This window comes from Lepeophtheirus salmonis, chromosome 13, assembly GCF_016086655.4.
Source record: "Lepeophtheirus salmonis chromosome 13, UVic_Lsal_1.4, whole genome shotgun sequence".
In the NCBI taxonomy this organism is placed as follows: domain Eukaryota; kingdom Metazoa; phylum Arthropoda; class Copepoda; order Siphonostomatoida; family Caligidae; genus Lepeophtheirus; species Lepeophtheirus salmonis.
This window is the reverse complement of record NC_052143.2, coordinates 7,853,012-7,865,379: the sequence shown is the minus strand read 5'-3', so window position 1 is coordinate 7,865,379 and position 12,368 is coordinate 7,853,012. Positions and strand designations below refer to the sequence as shown.

At 30.7% G+C, this 12,368-nt stretch overlaps 1 protein-coding gene across 2 annotated transcripts in view; it reads left to right on the top strand.

Moving 5' to 3' along the window:
• Positions 1-12,368, top strand: part of Rbp6 (RNA-binding protein 6) — a 135,165-nt gene that overhangs the window by 50,660 nt on the left and 72,137 nt on the right. For both annotated transcript variants that reach the window (XM_040723270.2, XM_040723269.2), the window contains exons 5-6: positions 4,678-4,770; positions 11,826-11,957. In XM_040723270.2, coding sequence (XP_040579204.1) covers positions 4,678-4,770; positions 11,826-11,957 — 225 coding nt within the window. The remainder of the gene's footprint in view (positions 1-4,677; positions 4,771-11,825; positions 11,958-12,368) is intronic.

Sequence of the window (12,368 nt, the reverse complement as noted above, 5' to 3'; positions counted from 1 at the left end):
TTCTGGAGAGGAAAGGCAAAAAACTAAAAAAAACATGTGGACAACAAAGCAAACTATTAGAGGGGGAAATTTTGTACAAATATATATTCTGCAAAATCCAAAACTGATCTCAATTTTATGAAAAATTATATATTAGAAATTATGTCTTTGAAATTTTGGTCAATAACTGTGGATTTTCCAAATTTTTACCAAATAATGTAATTTCTCAGATCATTTAAAAAAAAACTACATATTTTGTGAATATTAGTGGATTCTTAAAATTTTTGTAAACAACCTTGGATTTTTTAATTTCTTTCCCCAAACAAATTAATATTTAAAAAAAATATATATAGTTTGAAATTTAATTTTTAAGATTTTTTTTTGAAAAATTTTATACACTGAATTTTTATTTTTTGTGAATAGCAATTAATTTTTTCAATAGCCTTAAATATTTTAATTTTATTTTTGTGAACATCTATGAATTTAAAAAAAAAAAAATTTTTTTATATAAATTTTGGAATTTTTTTCACAAAAACCAAGACTTACCTTCCTCCTCCCCCTCCCCCTCTTTCTCTAATATAACCATGCAAATGCCCCTTTACTTACTTTCTAATGTAAAAATAAAATCATCCTAAGTTACAACAAAGTAAAATTTGATCCTATTAACTTGAGGTATATATCCAATATCAATTAAAGAGAGAGAGAGAGAGAGCATACCAGAATGGAATATGATGAACCCTATCTGGGAATATAATGAATGAGCATATTCATCATTGCTTATTGAGGAAGTAAAAAAATATATTGGGGAAATAGCATAAATGAACAAAAGATAAATGTTTTATATCCATAAAAAAAGTTGTCCCAGTCATCACTCAAATGTCATTTTTATTAAAAGGATCCAGAAAGTCCTCTCATGAAGGAACGAACAAATTAGTGGAGGAGGGGGGGGAGCAGGGTAGTCATCTAAAGTACAATTTGATAATGATTGGTTGAATTAGAATGACATTTTTTAAACTGTGAACAATTATCCACAATTGGGCATTGAATAATACTATATATATTGTTGGAAAGAATAGACAAGCTACTAGCAACTGATTTTGGGTCCTTATTTAGGTTGTGAGATAAAATAAAGTTGATGTTAAGTATTTAATTAATTTTTTTTTGCCAAAATGTTTCTAATACTTCTTAAAATAAGAGCAATATATCCTTTTATTGATTTTTATAGTTTTCTGTCGAAATAATAAGTACCCTGTAGAAACGTTATTTTTCATTTTCATTGAGGTAAGATAATGGGAAATTTTATTATTTCTATTAGTATTATAATTCTGCCATTTGTTTGTAAGTAAAACCTATTACACAGGACTCATTTTGTACAAATGAATTCATACCCAAAAAAGGAATTTATATTTGAGTGCCGAATCCAAAATTGATGTCAGTTTTTTTCTCACTCATCTAAAATCTGAAATATCTGTTTTGATAGGAATTCGGGACTATTATCGTTCAAAGACATTTTTTACCCTTAAAGCAATCCCGAAATTAAAAGTAGGACTAATTAAACTTATACTTTAAATGTGTTTTATTGATTCTGTATCGTGTTTTGAATCGATATTTTTCCATTTTTAGGCTGAAAAGTTATGAATTTCGGACTGTTATTGTCCAGAGTCATTTTTACCCTAAAACAATCCCCAAAGTAAAAGTCAGATTAGTAAAACTTATGTATAGATGTTTTGTTATTGATTCTGTATCTTGTTCTGAAGTCGATTTATTTCCATTTGTCGGTTGAAAATTGAGGGAAAACAACACTCTTTATTAGACCCTGATAACTTATTAATGATACTTAGTGATGGAGAATATCGTAGTTTATGTTATAGAAAAATATTTGTTTTATAATTTTAAATATATGTTGTTGTTTTTTTAAAATATACATCGTCAAAAAATTTTATTCCGTTTCTGTATTTTTTAAATGATCCCATTTTAAAATGTTAAAATAATCTTATCATCGTGAATGGATTGTTTTATTGTTAGGATCCTGGTATCTCATTCACAAGGAAGGAGTCCACTTTACTCCTTTATGAGGTCTGTTAGTTTTCCCCCGATGAAATCTCCTCCCGTCATCTCTCGTGAAATTTGGAAAACGAATTAGAACATATCTTAAATGGACGATCAAGTTAAAAATATCTTCCTTTGATTACCTGGATCTTCCTTTTACGAGGCATGATATCATCAAATTGACGTTGAAATGGGGAAAAATATGATGATAGTGTTAACTATTTGCTAGAACAACCCCATAAAAAATGGAATCTCAACAAAATCGAATTAAAATCCATGGAGATGTATATTTTTAAATTCATCTTTCTTTAAATTATACATGTAATATATACTTATAATATTTATTATCACTATGTATTATAAATAAGTTATGAGGGTCTAAAGAAAAGTGATAAATTTTTCCTCCATTTATATTTCTATAAATAGAAATATATCGATTCAGAACAAGATACAGAATCAATAAAACACATTTACATAAATTTTATTAATCCTTCTATTAATTTCGGGATTGTATTTAGGGTAAAAAAAATAACTCTGAACTATAATAGTCCTGAATGACTATAATCCCAGATATTTTGGAATTCAGATGACTGAGAGAAAAATTGAGATCAGTTTTAGATTCTGCGCTGACTGATAAATTTAATGAGCACATAATATTTATATGTCCAAATTTCCCCCTCTAACAACTCGCTTTGTTATCAACATGTTTTTTTAGTTTTTGCCTTTCCTCTCCAGAATAAATGATAGATTTGTTTGCTTTGATAAATTAGTCATGAACTCTATTGTTTAGCAAACAATTTAAGTTGACTAAAATTAATTCAAAAATCTTTTGCAATGACAAAAATTGGTGGTTGTTCATATATGGATAATAAGTAATGCTGTGTCAATACTTATTTATTCGATCCAGTCCAGTCTTATCACCAGTCCTATCGGTCCTTAGGACCCTCAGTCCTGGGAATTTTTCATAAAAATATAGATGGTTTATTAAGGCAAATAAGGTGTATGCAATATGTATTAAGATTGTTGCACATTTCTTGCAAAAAGTGTTATATTTTTTACGGTAATACAATATAATACACAAATTTTATATTGTTGATTAGTTTTATAATTTATTTCATTATATAATGAAATAGTTAAAAGAAGAAAAACACACTGATTGACGTCACGAGGGATCGATTTTACATTTTTTAAGGTCCGACAAGTGGGACTGGATTGGATAGGACCGGACCGGACTGGGGCTCGGTCCTTTGCCTAGATAAGGACAGACACAACACTGAAATATAAGGCTTTACAAACAAAGGACAGAATTGTACACTGTACAGGGTGTTAGTTGGTATTGGCTTTATTTTTCCTTCGTTTTCCTCCACTCACTCCTTCTTTCTGTATATTGAACAAACAATTTTTTCTCTTCTTTTTCCAATATTTGACAAAATTTATTTTCGATAATCTATAATGTGTATATACAATGATTGTTACTTTTATATACAAGAGTACCACAGAAAAATCCTATCTATATCTATTATATATGAATATATGTAGGAACATTAAGTTGTTACCTTTATTGTATCACCCAACCTTTCCCCCGAATAATTTAAAAAAACGGGGGCAAAGGCCGAAAATCAGTTGGTAGTTAGTCAATTATTCTAAGCTAGAAAAGGATTGTTCAATGATCAGGGGCATCCGCAGGGGCTGGAATGGAAGGGGTCTGTCCCCTCCTCAAATTAAGGATTTTTTGTTTGGTAGAGATGACAAAAATTACAGGCTTTTAGTCGTAAATTTTTTTTTCCAAATATTTATTTTCTTAAAAAAAGGTAATTCGGCCAAATTATACAACAGACCAAAAAGTTTCATGTTTCCAAAAAATTAAATTTTTTGTGAATAGTTGTGGATATTTGAAATTTTTTCCAAAAATTTAATATTTGAAATATCTTCTACAAGAAACTTAATTTTGTGTGAGTAACTGTGGATTTTAATTTTTTTTTTTTTTCAAAAAGAATTAATGTTTTCTTACTCGCTTTAGATTTTTCGAAAAAATTTTCAAAAAATTTCTTTTTTGAAATTAAATCATTTAAATTCTTTTTTAAAATTAAATCATTTAAATTCTTTTTTAAAATTAAGTTATTTAAATTCTTTTTTGAAATTAAATTATTTAAATTCTTTTTTGAAATTAAATTCTTTTTCCAAAAAATTAAATTTTTGAATATATTTACTCAATGTAATTTTTTGTAAATAGCTATGGATTTTTAAAAAAGTTTAATTTTTTAAATATATATTTAGTTTTTTGTAAATAACAATAGATTTATCAAATTTTTTTCAAAAAACAAAGTAAACTGCAGACACTCCTCACGATTGTTGGGAATTGTTTGTAGATTTACAAGGCCTGCATAAAATTTAAGAAAAATAACTTGAAGAAAAAGAGACTAAGAGAAAGATAGACAGTTGACATCAAAATACACTTAATACTTTGTCTTAGTGAATTTAGGCCGATACATATGTATTTTGAAAGTTTACCTTCAAATAAAGTTATATCAGCAACGTTTAATAAATATTAAAAAATACATTACACACATTTTATACGGAGAGCTCTTTTTTGAGGCTTTTCTTTCTACATTCTCTCAAATGTTTAATTTATTTGTATGTCTATTTCAGATGGTCACACGAACCAAGAAGATATTTGTAGGCGGACTCTCTGCGCCCAGCACTCTCGAGGACGTCAAAAACTACTTTGAACAGTTTGGCCGAGTAAGTAGTACCACTTATCAGTTTGCATAGTGCTCCCTCATTTTTATCCTTAGCATTTACATTCTATTAGTAAAGTAATTAAAAATTAGTTCTTCATTTAATTGATGTGTGTTATACAGTTATGCCCTAAATTTAAGTGTATATGTATACTTTCTTTATCTTTGAAGAATGACCTTAAAAGGGGCGTCTGGAGGGGTTGTAGTTTCCACCCAATTAAGGAATATTTGCTTTTACTAGGAAATTTAATATTCCAGTTTTTTTGCCAAAAATTTAATTATCTGTTAATAGCTTTAGGTTCTTGAAATTTTGTAATAAACAGATCTGGCGGGAACTTGTTGTGTGTTCTTCCAAGAGATGCTACTAAATAAACATAACCTCGATACACGCCAGTAGTGCCATCTCTTGGAATTTGTACAGACTTTTTAAAAGACTCTCAGAATATAAAAAGAAAATAATATATAATACCTCTTGGAGCTCATAATAAGTGGAATAGGCTGTCTTATATCATGCAAGAGTCAACCTATGAAAATTAATCTTAATTAAAACAGATCAAAGGAAAATACACTACATTTCTATTTATTTCAAAAAGTTAGTTGTAGGGAAGAGGGATGAACTGATTAAGAAATCAGTTCAAGGACCGATCGATCAATAATAATTGATGAAAGAAAAGGATAGATGCTTGAGGAATATGATGTTGCTTAAGGTCACGTCAACTGTTGTACTTATTTTAATGTATAGGCTCTTTGAAAAGAAAAAAGAAAAGGAAGGATAAATAAATATTGCTATATTATTATAGACAACAGCTGAACTATTAACTAAAAGAGTTACTATTAAAAAAGTGTCTTACTCTCCAGATCCAAATTCCTGAATGGAAGGGCCAAGGAAAAAAAAAAAAAAGGAAAATTAAGTACTCTCTCCATAAATTAATTAATTAGCTAACTTCCTTCACGTCCAATTTTTTTTTTTTGGCGGCTACACGCTCACTTTAATCACCATTGGTAATCATATACTACAATACAAATTTACCTTTCGATCATCAAAATCAGTCGATAGCTTCATGATAATAAAATAGTAATTAACAAATAATCCCTTTCAAAGTCCTAAAATACAATCTTAATATAGGTAAAGTATCATCAAAGTTAACGTCTGTTGTAGAGCGCAATTTGTATATTATATACTGTGCCTTTTCTTAGGAGAAGTTAGATATTTATTTTTAATGGCTTTGATGCTTTGCTTTGGAGTTCTTGGGATTTTGCAACAGCTTAAATAAGTAATGAAAGGTGTAAGTGTATGTATTGTTAGACATCTTGATTTTAAAAGGAAATATTGGTCGCTGTGCTTTTAAAAAAAATGTCCTAAGACTGACATATAGAAGGAAAAAGACATCTGATTTACAAGATAATTTAACTCTTTTTAATCTGCGGCTACATCCAATGTAAAATCACCTGTATAATTTTAGCTAATACAATTTTTTAGAGGCATTTCCCATCCCACGGAGACTTCAAGTTTTTTGATTACTTCCCATGACCCATCACAAAATCCTTTGAGTCCAGCCTAGAATTCACCCAGTTTTTCAAAGACTTTGGAGATGCTCGAGTATGGGCAGTCGATGTATGTTAATCCTTTTGTAACTACAAAGTGGTTCAATTGGAGATTCCAAAAGTATTGTGTGCCCCATAATTTCCTGATACAATAAGAGTTGAATCATTTTCAAAATTTAGCAAATGATATTACGATTAAGTCACCCTATTTTATTGGATTGTGCATTCTTTGAGTTGATATATTTTTCTTCCTTAAGGTTTTAAGGAAAGAATCTTCAATTACATTCATCTTAGAAGCTATATTTGGACAGAATGGAGATATTCGTAACAAGTGAGTGATATTGGGCACAATGTACGTGTTCCATTCGCTTATTCTATCCCGTGTGCTTAAATTTAAGTAGGCGTTGTGGCTTAAAGCTATTTTTATCCTTCAGAGGATTTCTTTATAATTCATCAACATACAATTGGGGCCAACCCATATTCCTAATAATTTGAGGTTTTTTCCAAAACAAAATTGTGGCCACTCTTCGGATATTAGGGGGCATAAGGACATAAAAGTTCGGGTTTCTCTTCATTCACAAAAAAACTAGATTTGTCAGAAAAACTTTTAAGTATTTGTATAAATGTTTTAATTGATTTTAAAGTTTTGATAGGACTTCCTGAATACACCATAGTTAGGTCGTCTGTATAGCACAGACAGTTTAAAGTTCTGTCAGATAATTGAAGACCTTTTATCGTGGCTTCTGAGTGAACATTACGAATAAGTTTGTCTAAGCATATGATGAAAATTGTTGCAGACAGTGGATCTCCCTTGCAGACACCCGTTTTATTCTCAAAATAACTGCACTGGTTTTCATACCTTATGGCTGTTCTGTTTCTTGCTAAGGTTAAGCACACCATTCGAATGATATAGTCTCCAAAACCCTTTCTGTACAGAGTTTTGATAATATATTCGTGTGATAAAGTATCATAGGCCACAGCAAAATCAACAGCCATTAACGGCAGCTCTTGTTCACTTTCTATACACGTTTGTAGAGTGAAAGGAATGCAGTCCAATAGCTCATTTTTTAAGAAATTATACTAAGATCCATTTAAAATTTTATCCAAGACGTTGTTTATGCAATTTAAAATAATGTATGCAAAATCTTGTAAAGACAGTTTCGCATAGTAAGAGCAATTTTTTATAAGCTTTACATTTTTTTTAGGAATCAGTATGATATTTCCATCAGACGCATATTCAGGGAAATATCTGACGCTCATTATCTTTTCGTAAAATTGTAATAAAATATGAGCAATATAAAGTATATATTTTTTGTAAAATTCAAAACCAAAACTAGATGGTTCAGGAGTTTATTAGATTTAGCGTTTTCTCTCACAGCAGTTATGATTTCTTTTATCGTTAAATGTTTCTCAATGAAATTATTATCATCAGGAGGAATTGTGAAACTACATCTCCGTTCTTCGCAAAAGTATGCAGATTTATGGGTATATCTGGAACACTTCTTAAGTGCTATACAATCGAAACATTGATACAGCTAGGAGAAGAAGGTTTTTACTTCTTTACATATTTATGTAGGATCTTCAGATATTTTTCCACTTGCTAGCATGATTGACAAATCCTTGCTTTTGTTTCTTTTTTTCTCCATCATACTACATTGTAGCCATGATTTAGACTACTGAATATAAATAGGTCAATTCTTGAGGAAACGGATTTGGAGGATTTTTCAAAAGAAAAGAAAGTATGGCTATCATCTTTTACAGATTCAGCTGTGTCATAAAGATCATATAATTTAATGATGGAGCAATGTATTTTCTTTGCGAGGGTATTGGTTTTTCATTAGAGTTTGTAGAGTATCTGTTAGTGTCCAATTTTATATTAAAATCCCCACTCATAATTGTTGGCCTATGAGCCAAAATTGATAAAAGTTTTTACTATAAAAATCAGGGTTGTCCGAATTTGGCCCTAAATTCCCAGAATATCAAAAGTAATTCCCGAAGGGTTGCAGGATACCTTATAAGGTTCCCATCCGATTCTCGAAATTAAATTGTTGGTTTGAAATTCTTGTTGATCAGCAGTGTGACTCCACGTTTCGGATTTGAAATTTGCTTGTCCAAGGCACTGACAGTTAGATAAAAGTCCGGAACACAAAAATGGGTTTCCTAACAGCACATAGTACCGGATAGTGTTACAATGTCAGGTTAATCAAGATGTCGTAGAAGTCTGAATAAAGTGTACTTTATCTCCAATTTTATCAGTGAATTACAATTTAGGGTTAAAAAAGTTATCATATCTATTTTTTCATTGTATTAGAAGATCAATTTACATTTACTTTGTATATTTCCATGAAAACTAGACACCCCAAGTTTTGAAGACGAACTGATGGAAGACGATTGTGCAATGGACAATGACCTCTTTTGGATTGGATCCAGATCTAGACCTAAAGGGCAAAATATTTTTCTTAGAAAGAGCACCTGTAGAATTTGTTGGGTAGTCAGTTTCTGGCAGTCTTAAGATTTCTTTTTGGGACCGACCTTTCTGCCTCTTAGTCTCAGGGTTAAGATTCTGCTGTTCTCCGTCTACTCTTGTTACAGTATATTCCCCTTCCCTTGGCTCTTGTTCCACTTCAGAGGTGGACGATTTCTGTCCATCTGTTTTTTTAGAGATATAGTGTATTTGTTCTTCCACCATACCTTCCTCCCTCGTCTGTTGGGTTTTCTGCGCTCGAACGTACCTGATCAATAGGATGAAATGAGGTCATAAGTTTTATTCAATTTATTTTAGCTAATAATTTCTGATTTTTTCTTTTAGACCTTGTGTATATTTGCTTATTTGCAGTCTTTTTTAGGTGCAATTCAGCCAAGGATGACCAAATATTAAACATCTTTGGGACGTACTTTAACTCCAGGAAGTCGGAGATTAACAAGACTTTCATCCACAGGCATTATTTGGGGGATATTCAAAGAATCCCCTACTACCTCAAATATATAATTTGAGGACCTCCATTTCATTTTGTAATTCTTAAAGCATTCCTCCGCTTTTGAGTCTCCAAGATTTTGTTCTAGAACACAATCAACAAGGTCAACAAATTTACTAACAATTTATTTCAGTCTGCTTTCGTTGACTCTTTTAAAAGTATTCGCTACAGTAATCCTAAAGGTTTTTCTTCATATCTAGTTTAAAATTGTCAAGGTTTTAAATTTTCATATCATTGGTCACAATTTCACCCTTAGGTTCAGTTACATCGCTTTTGTAACATTTCTTTAATCTCTCCCGCCTTGGATTAATGACCATAGGGACCTTGGTGTAAAAGCAAGAATATCCAAAGCAATATCGGGCATGTGCACCAGCGATTTCGTCTTCTGTGAAACCATAATTTATAACTACCTTGTAGACGGGTAACTTCTTCATATTTACGTTGTTGAAAGCACGTTGCCTTTCTGACTCTATTAAGGCTATTACAAAAGTTTCCCAGTTCAATTTTGTTTCGTGCGTTTTTGACAGTTTCCTCTCTCTTAGAAAGGACTCTCGCATAAGACATGATCTTGCCCTTTTTAGACTCTGGAGGGCGGACATTAGAATTTTCTTCCATTTCAAAGGATATATTATATATGAATATAGATATTATACCTTTTTTGTGTAGATTGCCCTACTCGCAGGAATAAACACACTAATAGGTATAATATTTTTTTTGAAGAACAAGAGAAAAAGGAAAAATAAAAATCAGCAAGCGTAGAGTGAAAAGAATTAAATCTAAGAAAGACAGATGAGACGAAAGAAAAAAAAACGAATCAAGTAAGTCTTACATCAAGTCGAACGATGATACATCAAAAATGTATTTGTGACGTCAGCTTCAAAAGTTAAAGATCCCAGGAGTAGGATTCCTTGGAAGACAATTTCCTCGTGACAAAGCCAATAGGTCACTTTTCACTTTAAAATTTTCACTAGAGAGATCACTTGTGGTTTACAAAAATGAATTAAGCACTATTTCTTACAAACCATTTTTCTATCACTGCAAAAACTTTTTTTATGTAGAGCGACTAGACGCATGTCTCACACATCAATACATAAAATACATACTTTTCACTTTCAAATTGAAATTGGGAAGGCTGAGAAAAAAATCATTTGAATTGAATTTGAATCTATTAGGAAGAACAAGTCTTCAGTAGCTCACCCTCCACTCAGAGAAAAGAGTGTATCATTGAAGTTGTTATTATTTGGGTGCCGGATGGTGCAGGACTCAACATGCACCCAAAAAGTGAAGTCTAATGGATTGACATCTTGTAAGTAGGGGGACATTTTCTTTGCCTATAAAGGAAAGTTGTACTCCAACCACTTCTGGGCCTTTTTGGACGTGTTTGCAGGTGTACTATCCTGATCGAACACCACGTTCATGTCAGGGTAGTTGGTCTGGCTCCATGTTAACAACTGCTCCTCTGTTGGTGTTTTACCAGTGTCCAAAAGTGCGCAGACCAAAATTCGTTGGTCACGTCCAGAGAGCATTTTTTCGGCTTCTAAGACTCTTAAGAAGATCTTGTATTTTTGTTTATTTTTAGTATTTATCCAGAACAATTTTACCGAATTCAAAAAACCTTGATTTATGTTGTAAAAATGAAGTGTAAAGGTTTTTTCTCCGGACCCGGTATGCCTATAATTTCCAAAAGGAAATCCAACACTAATTTGTACGAATACACCAGAGGCACCGATACTGAGGTAGAGCTCGGACCAATTGTCCCTCCCTTTTCGGAAAATGATCGCAAGGAAAAGTTGTATAATTATTGTGTCAACATCATTTGCCATTTTTATTTGATGACAAGAAAAATATTTTAACTGGGGTGATTTGTTTATTAAACTTAATTTTCATTAGGCTACAGCTTTTTATGTACAACTTTTTTCTCCAGAAATGTTCTTGAATATGGATTGAAGTCCATATTCCTACATAAAATGGAGTTTATGATTGTATCTGCTACATACTCATGTAAGTATATTGCAGAGAGAGATCCCTTAAAGATTATTGCTATTCAAATACGGTTTTTTATATATATACGAACATATTCATGGCCATTTCCGGCTAATTAAAAAAAGATATGGAATAATATAATGATTACGATAGCATAGTAATTTTTTTGTATTTTTATGTGAAATAATGGTTTTTATTCCTTCAAAATTAACCGGAAAGGATTTTTGTTTAAAAAGAAGGAGAATAAAAATTAATAGCAATTATTTTTTTAAATATCTTGGGAATAGACAGCAATATAGTAATATATGTATATACAAACATACTGTACAAATGCTGTGCAGTAGTAGTTAATAGCATGAAAACATCACTGCAGTATGCGTGTGTGTACATATGTACGTATGCAAAGAAGCAAACATACCTATTTACTATGCGACACCTTCCTAATTTTTTCATCATTTAACTTTCTTTAATTAGATACCATTTTAATATAACAATATCATAATGGTTCTTAGTTTTTGTGTTGGGCACTTTTACAAATACTCCATTTACATTGCAGATCGAAGATGCCATGTTGATGTTTGACAAACAAACAAATCGTCATCGTGGTTTTGGCTTTGTAACATTTGAGAGTGAAGACGTTGTTGATAAAGTCTGTGAAATTCACTTTCACGAAATTAATAATAAAATGGTAAGTGAGTAATTTCTTTTTAATTCAAAGTTTTTCCTAATTCATTATTCTTATTTTGAAGAAAAAATGAGTCAATGTAATGATGGGGAAAAAAGTTATTTTTTTATGTAACTTAGTATTATTAAACTTGAACTAGGATTGTAAAAAAATAAAACTAATAAGTTTATATAAAGTGTAATTAGAAAAATATATAGGGGTAATAAATTGAAGTAAAAATATAAAAAGTTGTCAAACTAAATGGCTCCTAGGAATTAAAAAAAAATAAAATAAGAGTTTTTAAATTACATCACATAAAAAATGTTTGGAATTTTATTTAAATAACGATACAATTGTTGTAGCTGCATAAATTCATATACATACCTCAAGGCGATATTCAAAAATTTATTTTGGAAATGCAATTAATTGCCATAA